This window comes from Gymnodraco acuticeps, unplaced genomic scaffold, assembly GCF_902827175.1.
Source record: "Gymnodraco acuticeps unplaced genomic scaffold, fGymAcu1.1, whole genome shotgun sequence".
Lineage (NCBI taxonomy): Eukaryota > Metazoa > Chordata > Actinopteri > Perciformes > Bathydraconidae > Gymnodraco > Gymnodraco acuticeps.
Genome location: NW_022989757.1, coordinates 1 through 13,231, shown reverse-complemented (window position 1 = coordinate 13,231; position 13,231 = coordinate 1). Strand labels below are relative to the sequence as shown.

Sequence of the window (13,231 nt, the reverse complement as noted above, 5' to 3'; positions counted from 1 at the left end):
TAGTGTTCAGATATACATCTCATGATGTCCTCAATGCCTAGAATATTATGAATTTATCCAACAATACATTTGGTTTAAAATATTTACATTATTTCATTCTTTCACTTAATCACATGAGAGAATATTAATATGTATGTGTCATCAAACTGAGACTAAGTGCAGCAGCACATTCCTGAACAGACGTCAGGGTTGGTGGTCAACGTCAACAGGCAGACAGGTTAAATATCTAGAAGTAAAGACAGAAATATTCCCTCACAGTAGTAATATTCTACCTATTGATTCCTTTTTCTACAATATTTAAAAGTTAAACACTGAAATAATATTTTAATTATTATATTTAAAATCCAATAAATAATATCTGAGACATTTTAAGTCTTTATTTTTAATAATTTAAAAACTAACAAACAAACATAAGCAGAGCAAATCATTTTATTAATACACAAATAACATTTTATTTCATAAATGTTCTGATTAGCTCTGTTGTGATTGGTCAACATCTTAGAGAAGTCCCGCCCCTTAGCCTATCACGTTCAGAGTGTTGGAGCGCCGGCCAATAGGAGCGTGTTATTTGATGTTCTTCAGGATGAGAGGGATGGTCTCTCTGGCGTCTCTAAGCTCCTCCCTCCACTCCTCTGGGACTCCGCCCCCTCTGAATGCCCCCCCCGCCCCCAGCAGAGCACCCAATGCCGCGCCTCGATTACAGTTCTCACCTGGAGGGACAAACACAGGTAAGAGACACGAACAGGTAAGAGACACAAACACAGGTGATGCATTATAGATTAAATATGATATATATTAAAGAGAGCTGAGACCTCCACAGTTGGTGTTGGTGAGGATTCCTGCTGCCGCGTCGTCGTGGAACTCAAGAGCCAAATAGAAGAGACTGGAGAGAGCGCCTGCAATACACAGAGGGAATATACAATTGTATATGTATATATATATATTAGGGCTGTCAAACGATTAAAAATTGTAATCAGATTAATCACAGCTTAAAAATTAATTAATCATGATTAATCACCATTCGAACTATGTCCAAAATATGCCATTTATTTATGTATATTGTTGTGGGAATGGAAAGATAAATGAAAGAAGGCGGATATATATATCAGTCATTTTGTACCTTAAAAAGCATTTAAATACCGCATTTAAAATCTGATGAACTCAGTGTGCATCTGGACCCGGTAACGACATTACCTATTGACGCAGCAATCACTGTAAGTTATATTCTTGTTTAATTAGACTTCTCTGTTTCATTTATTCGACTCTGTATAAATTGTTATTGTAGCGTAAACGGCTAAATCGCGTTTGAGAGATTTTAAATCTCAGATCTGCTCAGGCGAAACCTGCTTTACAGGTCTCAGCACTCAAGCCTGCATTAATATAGGCACGGCCAGTCTATTGTCGCCCATCAGCTGTAGATAGTTAACTAATTAGAGGGCCGTGGCCCTACAGCTGTGTGAACTGAGCTATCAGGCGTCCATTTTGGGTAGCTCTTTCCTGGAGCGTCAGCTTCAGCGTCAGACAGGCTAAGACTGACAAAGACATTGGAGTCCTGCGGGAGTAAGACTGACAAAGACATTGGAGTCCTGCGGGAGTCACGAGGGAGGCAAAGAGGAGGCAATATCCTACTCTGATTGAGCTAAGTATCGTTGGTGTCTTATTTATCTTTTCTTTAGTTTTCTAGCCCCTCATGCTATAATCATGTGTATTTTCTCTATTCCTGTTCATGTGTCTTCTCGCAATTATCACTGGCCCCGTGTATCTCCTAATCGATATAACCGGCCTGCTCTCGTCTATCCCACGTGCTCCACTGAGATCCAACATCTAGTTTCTGGCGGCCTGTGGAACTGCCAGTCAGCTGTTCCTAAGGCTGACTTCATCTCTGGCTACGCCTCCCTGCAGCCTCTGGATTTCCTTGCTCTCACTGAGACCTGGATTACTCCATCCAACACATCCACCCCAGCAGCTCTCTCCACTGCATATTCCTTCTCCCATACACCCAGACCCACTGGCAGAGGAGGTGGCACTGGTCTCCTGCTCTCTCCCAAATGGAGCTTTTCCCTCTTCAAGCTACCTAACTTCACTCCTTCCACCTTTGAGTTCCATGCCGTCACAGTAACCCATCCTATACAGTTAACCATTGTTGTTCTCTACCGTCCACCAGGCGCCTTGGGGGACTTCTTGGAGGAATTAGATCATCTCCTCTCACTCATCCCTGAAACTGGCCCTCCCGCTGTACTTCTCGGAGACTTCAACCTCCAGACGGGGAAGATAGACGAACTAACATCTCTGTTAACCGCCTTTGCTTTCTCACTGTCTCCGTCCCCACCGACTCATAAAGCTGGCAATGTCCTTGATCTCATATTCTCAAGGAACTGCGCTACTTCTAACCTCTCTGTAAACCCGCTCCACACATCCGATCACTTCTTCATTTCATTCTCTCTATCCCTTTCCAAACATAACAAACTAATCTCTTCCCATCCTGCACTTGTCCGCCGTAACCTTCGCTCCCTCTCCCCCTCTACCTTTGCCTCATCGGTGCTCTCAGCCCTCCCTTCCTCTGACTCGTTCCAACTCCTGCCACCAAACTCTGCTGCAGAAACTCTCCTCTCTACTCTCTCATCCACTCTGGACTCGCTCTGTCCTCTCACATCTCGGCAGGCTCGTCAGTCCCCTCCTGCTCCCTGGCTAAATGACGCACTGCGTGCTAATAGAACCGTCCTTAGGGCAGCAGAGCGGAAATGGTGGAAATCCAAACACCGTGACGACCTCCTAACCTATCAAGCTCTCCTCTCCTCTTTCTCTGCTTCGATCTCTCAGGCAAAAAGCACTTTCTTTCAAGATAAGATCCAATCTTCCTATTCCAATCCTAAAAAACTATTTTCCATCTTCTCCACCCTCTTGGACCCTCCCAAAGCCCCTTCCCCCTCCTCCCTCCTGGACCCCCCCAAAGCCCCTTCCCCCTCCACCCTCTTGGACCCTCCAAAAGCTCCTCCCCCCTCCACCCTCCTGGACCCCCCCAAAACCCTATTTTCCATCTTCTCCTCCCTCTTGGACCCTCCAAAAGCTCCTCCCCCCTCCTCACTTCTGTCAAGCGACTTTGTTACCCACTTTGAAAAAAAGGTTGATGATATTCGCTCTTCTTTTTCTGACTCACCTTTACTCACCGCTGGGTCACCAGACCCTCCTTCCACCAACACACTAACCTCCTTTTCCCCTCTCTCTCCAAGTGAGGTTCTTACCCTCATTACCTCTGCCCGCCCTACCACCTGTCCTCTGGACCCTATCCCTTCAAACCTCCTTCAGACTATCGCTCCTGATATTCTACCGTTTCTCACCCATTTCATCAACACTTCTCTAACTTCTGGTCACTTTCCAAACAGTCTCAAGGAGGCAAGAGTAAACCCTCTCCTAAAGAAACCCACTCTCAACCCGTCTGATGTTATAAACTACAGGCCTGTCTCTCTCCTCCCGTTCCTGTCTAAATCACTTGAACGCGCTGTCTTTAAACAACTCTCATGTTATCTCCATCAGAACAACCTTCTGGATCCGCACCAGTCTGGTTTCAAGGCAGGTTACTCCACAGAAACTGCTCTCCTTGCTGTCACGGAGGAACTGCACACTGCCAAAACTGCATCCCTCTCCTCTGTCATCATCCTGTTGGACCTGTCTGCTGCATTCGACACGGTGAATCATCAGATCCTCCTTCGCACTCTCCAAAAACTTGGAGTTTCAGGCTCTGCACTTTCCCTCCTCACCTCATACCTGAAAGACCGTACCTACAGGGTGACTTGGAGAGGGTCTGAGTCCGACCCTTGTCAATTAACTACGGGGGTCCCTCAGGGCTCTGTTCTTGGTCCCCTCCTCTTCTCCCTGTACACAAACTCGCTCGGATCAGTCATTAGCCCGCATGGTTTTTCTTACCACTGCTACGCTGACGACACCCAATTAATTCTGTCCTTTCCCCGCTCAGAGACCCAGGTCGTCGCACGCATCTCTGCTTGTCTAGCTGACATCTCTCAGTGGATGTCTGCTCACCACCTCAAGCTCAACCTTGACAAGACTGAGCTGCTCTTCCTCCCGGGAAAAGATTGTCCAACTCTTGACCTAACAATCAACATCGGCACCTCAGTTGTTTCCCCGACTCAGACTGCAAGGAATCTGGGTGTGACCCTAGATAACAACCTGTCCTTCACTGCAAACATCGCTGCTACAACCCGTTGCTGCAGATACACGCTTTACAACATCAGGAAGATACGTCCCCAGCTGACTCAGAAAGCGACTCAGGTTCTGGTCCAGGCTCTCGTCATCTCACGCCTAGACTACTGCAACTCCCTCCTGGCTGGTCTACCTGCATGTGCCATCCGACCTCTGCAGCTCATCCAGAATGCAGCGGCTCGTCTGGTCTTCAACCTTCCTAAATTCTCCCACACCACTCCGCTCCTCCGCTCCCTTCACTGGCTTCCGGTAACTGCTAGAATCCACTTCAAGACACTGGTATTTGCTTTACCATGCTGCGAATGGATCTGGCCCTTCCTACATCCAGGACATGGTTAAACCGTACACCCCAGCGCGTGCACTACGCTCTGCATCAGCCAAACGACTCGTTGCACCCTCGCTGCGAGGGGGACCCAAGTTCCCATCGGCGAAAACACGTGGGTTTGCTGTCCTGGCTCCAAGATGGTGGAATGAGCTCCCCATTGACATCAGGACGGCAGATAGCTTACACACCTTCCAGACTGAAAACGCATCTCTTTCGACTCCACTTCGAGCGTTAGAACTATTAACGAAGCACTTTTATACTAATAAAGGGCTGGCTTATCTAAAGCCAGTTGAGTAGCACTTGAAATGTTTGGCTCTATGAAACCTGATGTACTTTATGATTCTGTTTTCTTCAAGGTTGTGTCTTCCTGGTCGAATGCACTTATTGTAAGTCGCTTTGGATAAAAGCGTCAGCTAAATGCAATGTAATGTAATGTAATATATCCATTTAACATACAGTAACTATGTTTATTATAACATGTTTCTGCCTGTCAAAATGAAAGACAACCCACACACCTATCAATCATCAAACCGTGGGGTCTTAATTCATTACGTGTTGATTTCTATCAACGGGGGAGTACTTCAGGAAAGTCGACAGAGGGGGGGGGCTAGTGGAGTACTTCGTGACCATAGAGTGTGAACGTTGTGATCAGCTGTTTTAGCGCAGTTCTCCAGTGAAGGGGGGGAGTCTCCCTCCGCAGCCGGTTGGCGTAGTTTTGGCACAATTCCGTTGTACAGACCGACGTTAACAGCAGCCCTGTCTGTGCACACGGAGACCGACTCTGTCGTCCGGTGATCTAACCGCCTTCTGGAAAAGCTTCACAAGTACGTCGGTACGCAAATGCGCTTTGTGACACAAGTGACGGTACGCATTTCAGATTACGCACATAACCTACGTACCAGTTATGTGCACCCCTGTACTACAGCAAAAGTATTCTCCGTCGGGACTTCCTGCAACAACACCACGCCATTATCAAAGATGTTCTATTGAGAAGACGATCACTACGTGACAAAAGTTTTCAAAACCGTGGCTACTGAAATCAATCTTACTAACTGCTGTCTGTGCAATTTACTCCGCGAGTTGGCAGACTTTATTTTGCTTACTTTAACATTTTTGGCATGGTGGGGCTAAGCCATTTCTTGGTATGGGTGTAGCCTACCCCAGCCATACCCTGGCGCTGCCACTGGTGGCACGTATGGGGCGGGCCATTCTGCACATGCGTTAAATGCGTTAAATATTTTAACGCAATTAATTCAAAAAATTAATTACCGCCGTTAACGCGATAATTTTGACAGCACTAATATATATATATATATATATATATATATATATACAGTGGGGCAAACAAGTATTTAGTCAGCCACCAATTGTGCAAGTTCTCCCACTTAAAAAGATGAGAGGCCTGTAATGTTCATCCTAGCTACACCTCAACTATGAGAGACAGAATGGGGGCAAAGAATCCAGTTAATCACATTGTAGGATTTTTAAAGAATTTATTTGCAAATGATGGTGGAAAATAAGTATTTGGTCAATAACAAAAGTTCATCTCAATACTTGGTTATATACCCTTTGTTGGCAATGACAGAGGTGAAACGTTTTCTGTAAGTCTTCACAAGGTGTTCACACACTGTTGCTGGTGTTTTGGCCCATTCCTCCATGCAGATCTGAGGTTACCTACTGTAACCCAGCTTCTTTGAGTAAATGGCGCAGCCCTCTAAGGCTATCGCTATTGGGTAATCCCTCTGCGCCCCCGCGCAGCACTGAAACACTTGTAGTCCACGCCCACCCGCTAGGTGGGCCCCACCCTCGGGCTTCCTTCCGGTATAAATAGGAAGGGGGCCCGGCAATCTGCTCCCATACAAAATAACTTTTCTTCAGCTATTCGTAGAGCCAGTGGGGCCCAGTGCTTAGAGGGCTGCGCCATCTACTCATAGAAGCTGGGTTACAGTAGGTAACCTCAGTTCTATTTCGTATATGGCTTCGCCCTCTAAGGCTATCGCTATTGGGTTAAGGGCGAAGCATGATGTAGTCTGCGCCCCACTGGGTCCGTCCAGCACTAGAAGCACAGACACACCTGCACAATAACACACCCCTGCCTGTTGTGCCATGCGTAATGGCGCATCACCATCCGTGGAACATAGCAAAACATGCCTATCTTCCCGACGGGGTGAAGGCTGGGAACAATACATACCGACCGCTGTGAGAAAGTAGAGACGAAGGTCCCACCTTGCCCAGCGATCATAGAGGGGGAACAGCAGCTCTCTCCGTGTCAGCCAGGCCGCTCAGCTGGATCCCTGACGTCACTCACTCTGACCAGGCACTCCGTACGAAGTGTGTCAGAGTAAAGGGAACATCCCTCTCATACGAGGGGAAAAGGGCCGCTCTCTGTGTGCCGAGAGGCAGGAGAGAGGCGCACAGCTGGATCCCTGACGTCACTCACTCCGACAGGACACCCAGTACAGGGTGCGTCAGAGAGGAAAGGGAGACATCCCTCAAATAAAATTGAATAAATGAACAGGGGGAAGACCTGACGACGAGCCACGCCAGAGCCCTCGCCGCCGCTGCCCGTGAGGCAACCCAAGGTGGGCCTAGAGCGAAAGGGCTGTGAGGAGGCCTCCACACGCTGCATTTCACTCCGCCTCATCATGAGGCGCGTACACGCTCAGAGGATGGGTGGAGGTGTGTGCAGTGACATCCACATGAGGCGTTACCACGGCGCTCATGGGCTTATTGTGACCGTGTGTAGGTGGCGTATCTCGGACAGAGGAATGCCGCGAGGTCTGTGGTTTAATAACCGAAAAGTCATAACCACCAGGCCTCTGCAGCGAACCATGCTGCCTACTAATCAACAGATTGGAGGCAGCTGGTGTAGTTACTGTGCTCCGCAGCTTATTAATCGATAGATTAAATAGCGCAGGCTTTTGTAACGAACCCTGCTGGCTATTAACCGATAGGTCATAGGCAGCTGGTTCACCCAGGGTGGGGGATATGTGAAACACATTTGTAACTGATGACTCAGACCACATGTTGGGAAATAATCTTTTTTTATTTCACTCGCACTCCCCCCCCAAACCGTCAAAGCCGGCTCTGTTTTTCCGGCGGCTCTCGTGGAGCAGACGCCGAACGGGAGTACCTCACTCCCTTCTTACCCCCCTTCTCTGGTGGGGGGCCAGAGGTGCGGGACGGTGCCCCGGAGGCGCGGGACGGTGCCCCAGCCGCCGCTGATGGACGAGTCTGACGCCTCGGCTGTTGTTGCTGCGAGTGTCTGTCTGTCTGCCGCTGTGGCAGGGTTGGCTGCTGCTGCTGCCGCTGGTGCCGCTGCTGCTTCACCGCTGGCTGGAGCCAGCCGACGTGCTGGCGGATGTCCTCCGCTTGCTCCGATGCCGCCTTCATGGACTCAACCATGGCCAGGAACTGGGGTCCGAACAGCTCGTCCGAGCTGATCGGAGCGTCCAGCAAAACCTTCCTGGCTGGCTCTGTAACCGCTGCTTGTTGCAACCAGAGGTGGCGCTGGATCTGAGTCATCCAGGCTGTGATCCTTGCCTGGGAGACCGCCACGGCTGCGCACAGCATGAGTGCCGTGCTGGCCGCCTTAGCGATCTCTTCCGCCTCCTCTGGAGCCATGGTGGTGGACCGTTCGACCAACGTCACCACCGAGTTGGTCAGCAACGCGATGTTATTCGCTGCTGCAGACGCCTGGAACGCACACTGGTGCGCCCGGTCAGCCTGGCGGGCGACATACTGGTCCTTGGGGGCGGCCAACATAGGGCGCCGTCCGGCGACCAAGTTGGCCTGCCTAATCCCGAAGAACGCCGTTAAGCTCGGTTCCAGAGCGGGGGTGGTTGGAAAAACCTCGTCTGTGAACCCCTCCACCTTAGTGAAGGGGACAAAGGTGGCCACCAGAGCTCTTAAGGTCCTCGGGTTCGCCGCTGCCCCTTCCTGGTATCGCCTAATGGCGGGGAAGCGCGGCCAGATCGGGTCACTCCTGCCCTTCTGAACCCGGGAAAACACTCCGGCCATGTCATCCAGAGCCACCCTCTGCCGTCCTCGGGGAACGGGGAAACCTCTGCATGCTGCTGCTTTGCCGATTATTTCCGGCAGCTCCAGCATAATGCCACCCAACGCCGGTAGCGCCGTGGCCACGGAGATGGGGACCACGTGCTCGGCCGCCACCTCTGACTCTCGCTCCGACCCCGTCTCCCCCGTCCGGGGAAGAGGGGGGAGGGGAGAGCCGCATGGCGAGCCATGGAGGGAGACGGGGTAGGAGTCGTCCGACTCCTGCCCCCCACTCGCCTCCAGAAACAGGCTGTTGTCCCTGTTCTGGATGGGCCAGTCGTCTTCCTCACCCGCAGCAGCTAGAGCGTCCGCCCTTCGCTTCCTGTCGGATGATGGGAGACGAACACAATGTGAACATGCGATCTGCTGGCTGAGAGCCGCGTCCGCGTGCTCTGGCCCCAGGCAGGATGCGCATATTGGGTGCAAATCGTAGCTCATGATGTATCCCGTATTGCACGAAGGACACATGCGGACACAATCATTGCTGCTCATGATTCGATCTTCTTGTGCTTCAGTACTGCTGGTTGCTGAAGAAAAGAGGGAGCAGATTGCCGGGCACCCTTCCTATTTATACCGGCAGGAGGCCCGAGGGTGGGGCCCACCTGGCGGGTGGGCGTGGACTACAAGTGTTTCAGTGCTGCGCGGGGGCGCAGAGGGATAACCCAATAGCGATAGCCTTAGAGGGCGAAGCCATATACGAAATAGAACTCCTCTAGAGCAGTGATGTTTTGGGGCTGTCGCTGGGCAACACGGACTTTCAACTCCCTCCAAAGATTTTCTATGGGGTTGAGATCTGGAGACTGGCTAGGCCACTCCAGGACCTTGAAATGCTTCTTACGAAGCCACTCCTTCGTTGCCCGGGCGGTGTGTTTGGGATCATTGTCATGCTGAAAGACCCAGCCACGTTTCATCTTCAATGCCCTTGCTGATGGAAGGAGGTTGTCACTCAAAATCTCACGATACATGGCCCCATTCATTCTTTCCTTTACACGGATCAGTGGTCCTGGTCCCTTTGCAGAAACACAGCCCCAAAGCATGATGTTTCCACCCCCATGTTTCACAGTAGGTGTTCTTTGGATGCAACTCAGCATTCTTTCTCCTCCAAACACGTCTAGTTGAGTTTTTACCAGAAAGTTCTATTTTGGTTTCATCTGACCATATCACATTCTCCCAATCCTCTTCTGGATCATCTAAATGCTCTCTAGCAAACTTCAGACGGGCCTGGACATGTACTGGCTTAAGCAGGGGGACACGTCTGGCACTGCAGGATTTTAGTCCCTGGCGGCGTAGTGTGTTACTGATGGTAGCCTTTGTTACTTTGGTCCCAGCTCTCTGCAGGTCATTGACTAGGTCCCCCCGTGTGGTTCTGGGATCTTTGCTCACCGTTCTTGTGATCATTCTGACCCCACGGGGTGAGATCTTGCGTGGAGCCCCAGATCGAGGGAGATTATCAGTGGTCTTGTATGTCTTCCATTTTCTAATAATTGCTCCCACAGTTGATTTCTTCACACCAAGCTGCTTACCTATTGCAGATTCAGTCTTCCCAGCCTGGTGCAGGTCTACCATTTAGTTTCTGGTGTCCTTTGACAGCTCTTTGGTCTTGGCCATAGTGGAGTTTGGAGTGTGACTGTTAGAGGTTGTGGACAGGTGTCTTTTATACTGATAACGAGTTCAAACAGGTGCCATTAATACAGTTAACGAGTGGAGGACAGAGGAGGCTCTTAAAGAAGAAGTTACAGGTCTGTAAGAGCCAGAAATCTTGTTTGTTTGTAGGTGACCAAATACTTATTTTACTGAGGAATTTACCAATTCATTCATTAAAAATCCTACAATGTGATTTCCTGGATTCTTTCCCCCCATTCTGTCTCTCATAGTTGAAGTGTACCTAGGATGGACATTACAGGCCTCTCATCTTTTTAAGTGGGAGAACTTTAAAAAAAAAAAATGTATATATATATATGTATATATTAATAATAATAATAATAACAGTAATGTACCTTTGGTGTAGCAGGCGAGTCCCAGCTGATTAACAGCACTCTGATGAACCTGGAGACGCTGATCCGACCCAGCAGGGAACCTGACACACAAATAAATACAATAAAATAAATAAATAAATAAAATAAGATAATGATAATGATAATAATAATGATAGTATATCCACCTTGCTGCCTTGCTGCTGAACCCCCGGCAGGCGTCCCAGGCCTTGAGGCTCTTCAGAGCGCGCTCCGCCTCCCCCCGGACGCTCGCCCCCCCCAGCACCCTGTGGAGCGCCCCGCCGTACAGAGACACCCAGAGGGGAACCCTGGGGTGGGGGTGGGTCAGCTTCACCATCTCCACCGCACCTTGCACCTGGGGGGGGGGAGGGTGATGACACTCAAAAATCTGTCTTATATTCGGGTCGATACGGTACATTTTCGTATGAAGGCAGTCTCACCGCCTGCTCCAGAGGGGCGTGTGCTGCCAGCAGGATGAAGGGGAGGATCATGGGTAAACAGCCAATGGCGTCCAGCTGGGCGTCGGGCCGCGCCTCCCTCAGAGCGCGAACGCTACGCCGCTCCGCAAACTCCAACAGCTGGGAGACAACGGGACAAACACAACGAATAATACAACGGGACAAACACAACGAATAATACAACGGGACAGACACAACGAATAATACAACGGGACAAACACAACGAATAATACAACGGGACAAACACAACGAATAACACAACGGGACAAACACAACGAATAATACAACGGGACAGACACAACGAATAATACAACGGGACAGACACAACGAATAATACAACGGGACAGACACAACGAATAATACAACGGGACAGACACAACGAATAATACAACGGGACAAACACAACGAATAATACAACGGGACAGACACAACGAATAATACAACGGGACAGACGCAACGAATAACACAACGGGACAGACGCAACGAATAATACAACGGGACAAACACAACGAATAATACAACGGGACAGACACAACGAATAACACAACGGGACAAACACAGCGAATAATACAACGGGACAGACACAACGAATAATACAACGGGACAGACACAACGAATAACACAACGGGACAAACACAACGAATAATACAACGGGACAGACGCAACGAATAATACAACGGGACAGACACAACGAATAATACAACGGGACAGACACAACGAATAATACAACGGGACAGACACAACGAATAATACAACGGGACAGACACAACGAATAACACAACGGGACAGACGCAACGAATAATACAACGGGACAGACGCAACGAATAATACAACGGGACAGACGCAACGAATAATACAACGGGACAGACACAACGAATAATACAACGGGACAAACACAACGAATAATACAACGGGACAGACGCAACGAATAATACAACGGGACAGACGCAACGAATAATACAACGGGACAGACGCAACGAATAATACAACGGGACAGACACAACGAATAATACAACGGGACAGACACAACGAATAATACAACGGGACAGACACAACGAATAATACAACGGGACAAACACAACGAATAATACAACGGGACAGACACAACGAATAATACAACGGGACAGACACAACGAATAATACAACGGGACAGACACAACGAATAATACAACGGGACAGACACAACGAATAATACAACGGGACAGACACAACGAATAATACAACGGGACAAACACAACTTTAAAAGTAAAATGATAAAAATACGTTAATAAAACAGAGAGACCTGCAGGTGTCCGTGGTGGGTGTGCATGTTTTAGCTTTACCTGACAGGTGCGTTACTACAGGTGCGTTAGATCTACCTACAGGTGCGTTACTACAGGTGTGTTAGATCTACCTACAGGTGTGTTAGATCTACCTACAGGTGCGTTACTACAGGTGCGTTACAGGTGTGTTAGATCTACCTACAGGTGCGTTACAGGTGCGTTAGATCTACCTACAGGTGTGTTAGATCTACCTACAGGTGTGTTAGATCTACCTACAGGTGCGTTACAGGTGTGTTAGATCTACCTACAGGTGCGTTACAGGTGCGTTAGATCTACCTACAGGTGCGTTACAGGTGTGTTAGATCTACCTACAGGTGCGTTACAGGTGTGTTAGATCTACCTACAGGTGTGTTAGATCTACCTACAGGTGTGTTACAGGTGTGTTAGATCTACCTACAGGTGTGTTAGATCTACCTACAGGTGCGTTACAGGTGTGTTAGATCTACCTACAGGTGTGTTACAGGTGTGTTAGATCTACCTACAGGTGTGTTAGATCTACCTACAGGTGCGTTACAGGTGTGTTAGATCTAGCTACAGGTGTGTTAGATCTACCTACAGGTGTGTTAGATCTACCTACAGGTGCGTTACAGGTGCGTTAGATCTACCTACAGGTGCGTTACAGGTGTGTTAGATCTACCTACAGGTGTGTTACAGGTGTGTTAGATCTACCTACAGGTGTGTTACAGGTGTGTTAGATCTACCTACAGGTGTGTTAGATCTACCTACAGGTGCGTTACAGGTGTGTTAGATCTAGCTACAGGTGTGTTAGATCTACCTACAGGTGTGTTAGATCTACCTACAGGTGCGTTGTCTCACCTGTTGTGGCTCAGTGGGCCTTTCGTCCTGCCAGCACAGAAG

General features: G+C 49.1%; 1 protein-coding gene across 1 annotated transcript; it reads right to left on the bottom strand.

Moving 5' to 3' along the window:
* Nucleotides 1-362: 362 nt before the first annotated feature.
* LOC117545287 lies at nt 363-13,225 on the bottom strand (the record flags this gene model as incomplete). Its single annotated transcript, XM_034214997.1, is given in 6 exon segments — nt 363-710; nt 813-896; nt 10,597-10,676; nt 10,761-10,948; nt 11,034-11,171; nt 13,190-13,225. Coding segments are annotated over 6 exon segments (672 nt in total), but the record flags the coding sequence as incomplete, so codon positions are not given.
* Nucleotides 13,226-13,231: the final 6 nt, after the last annotated feature.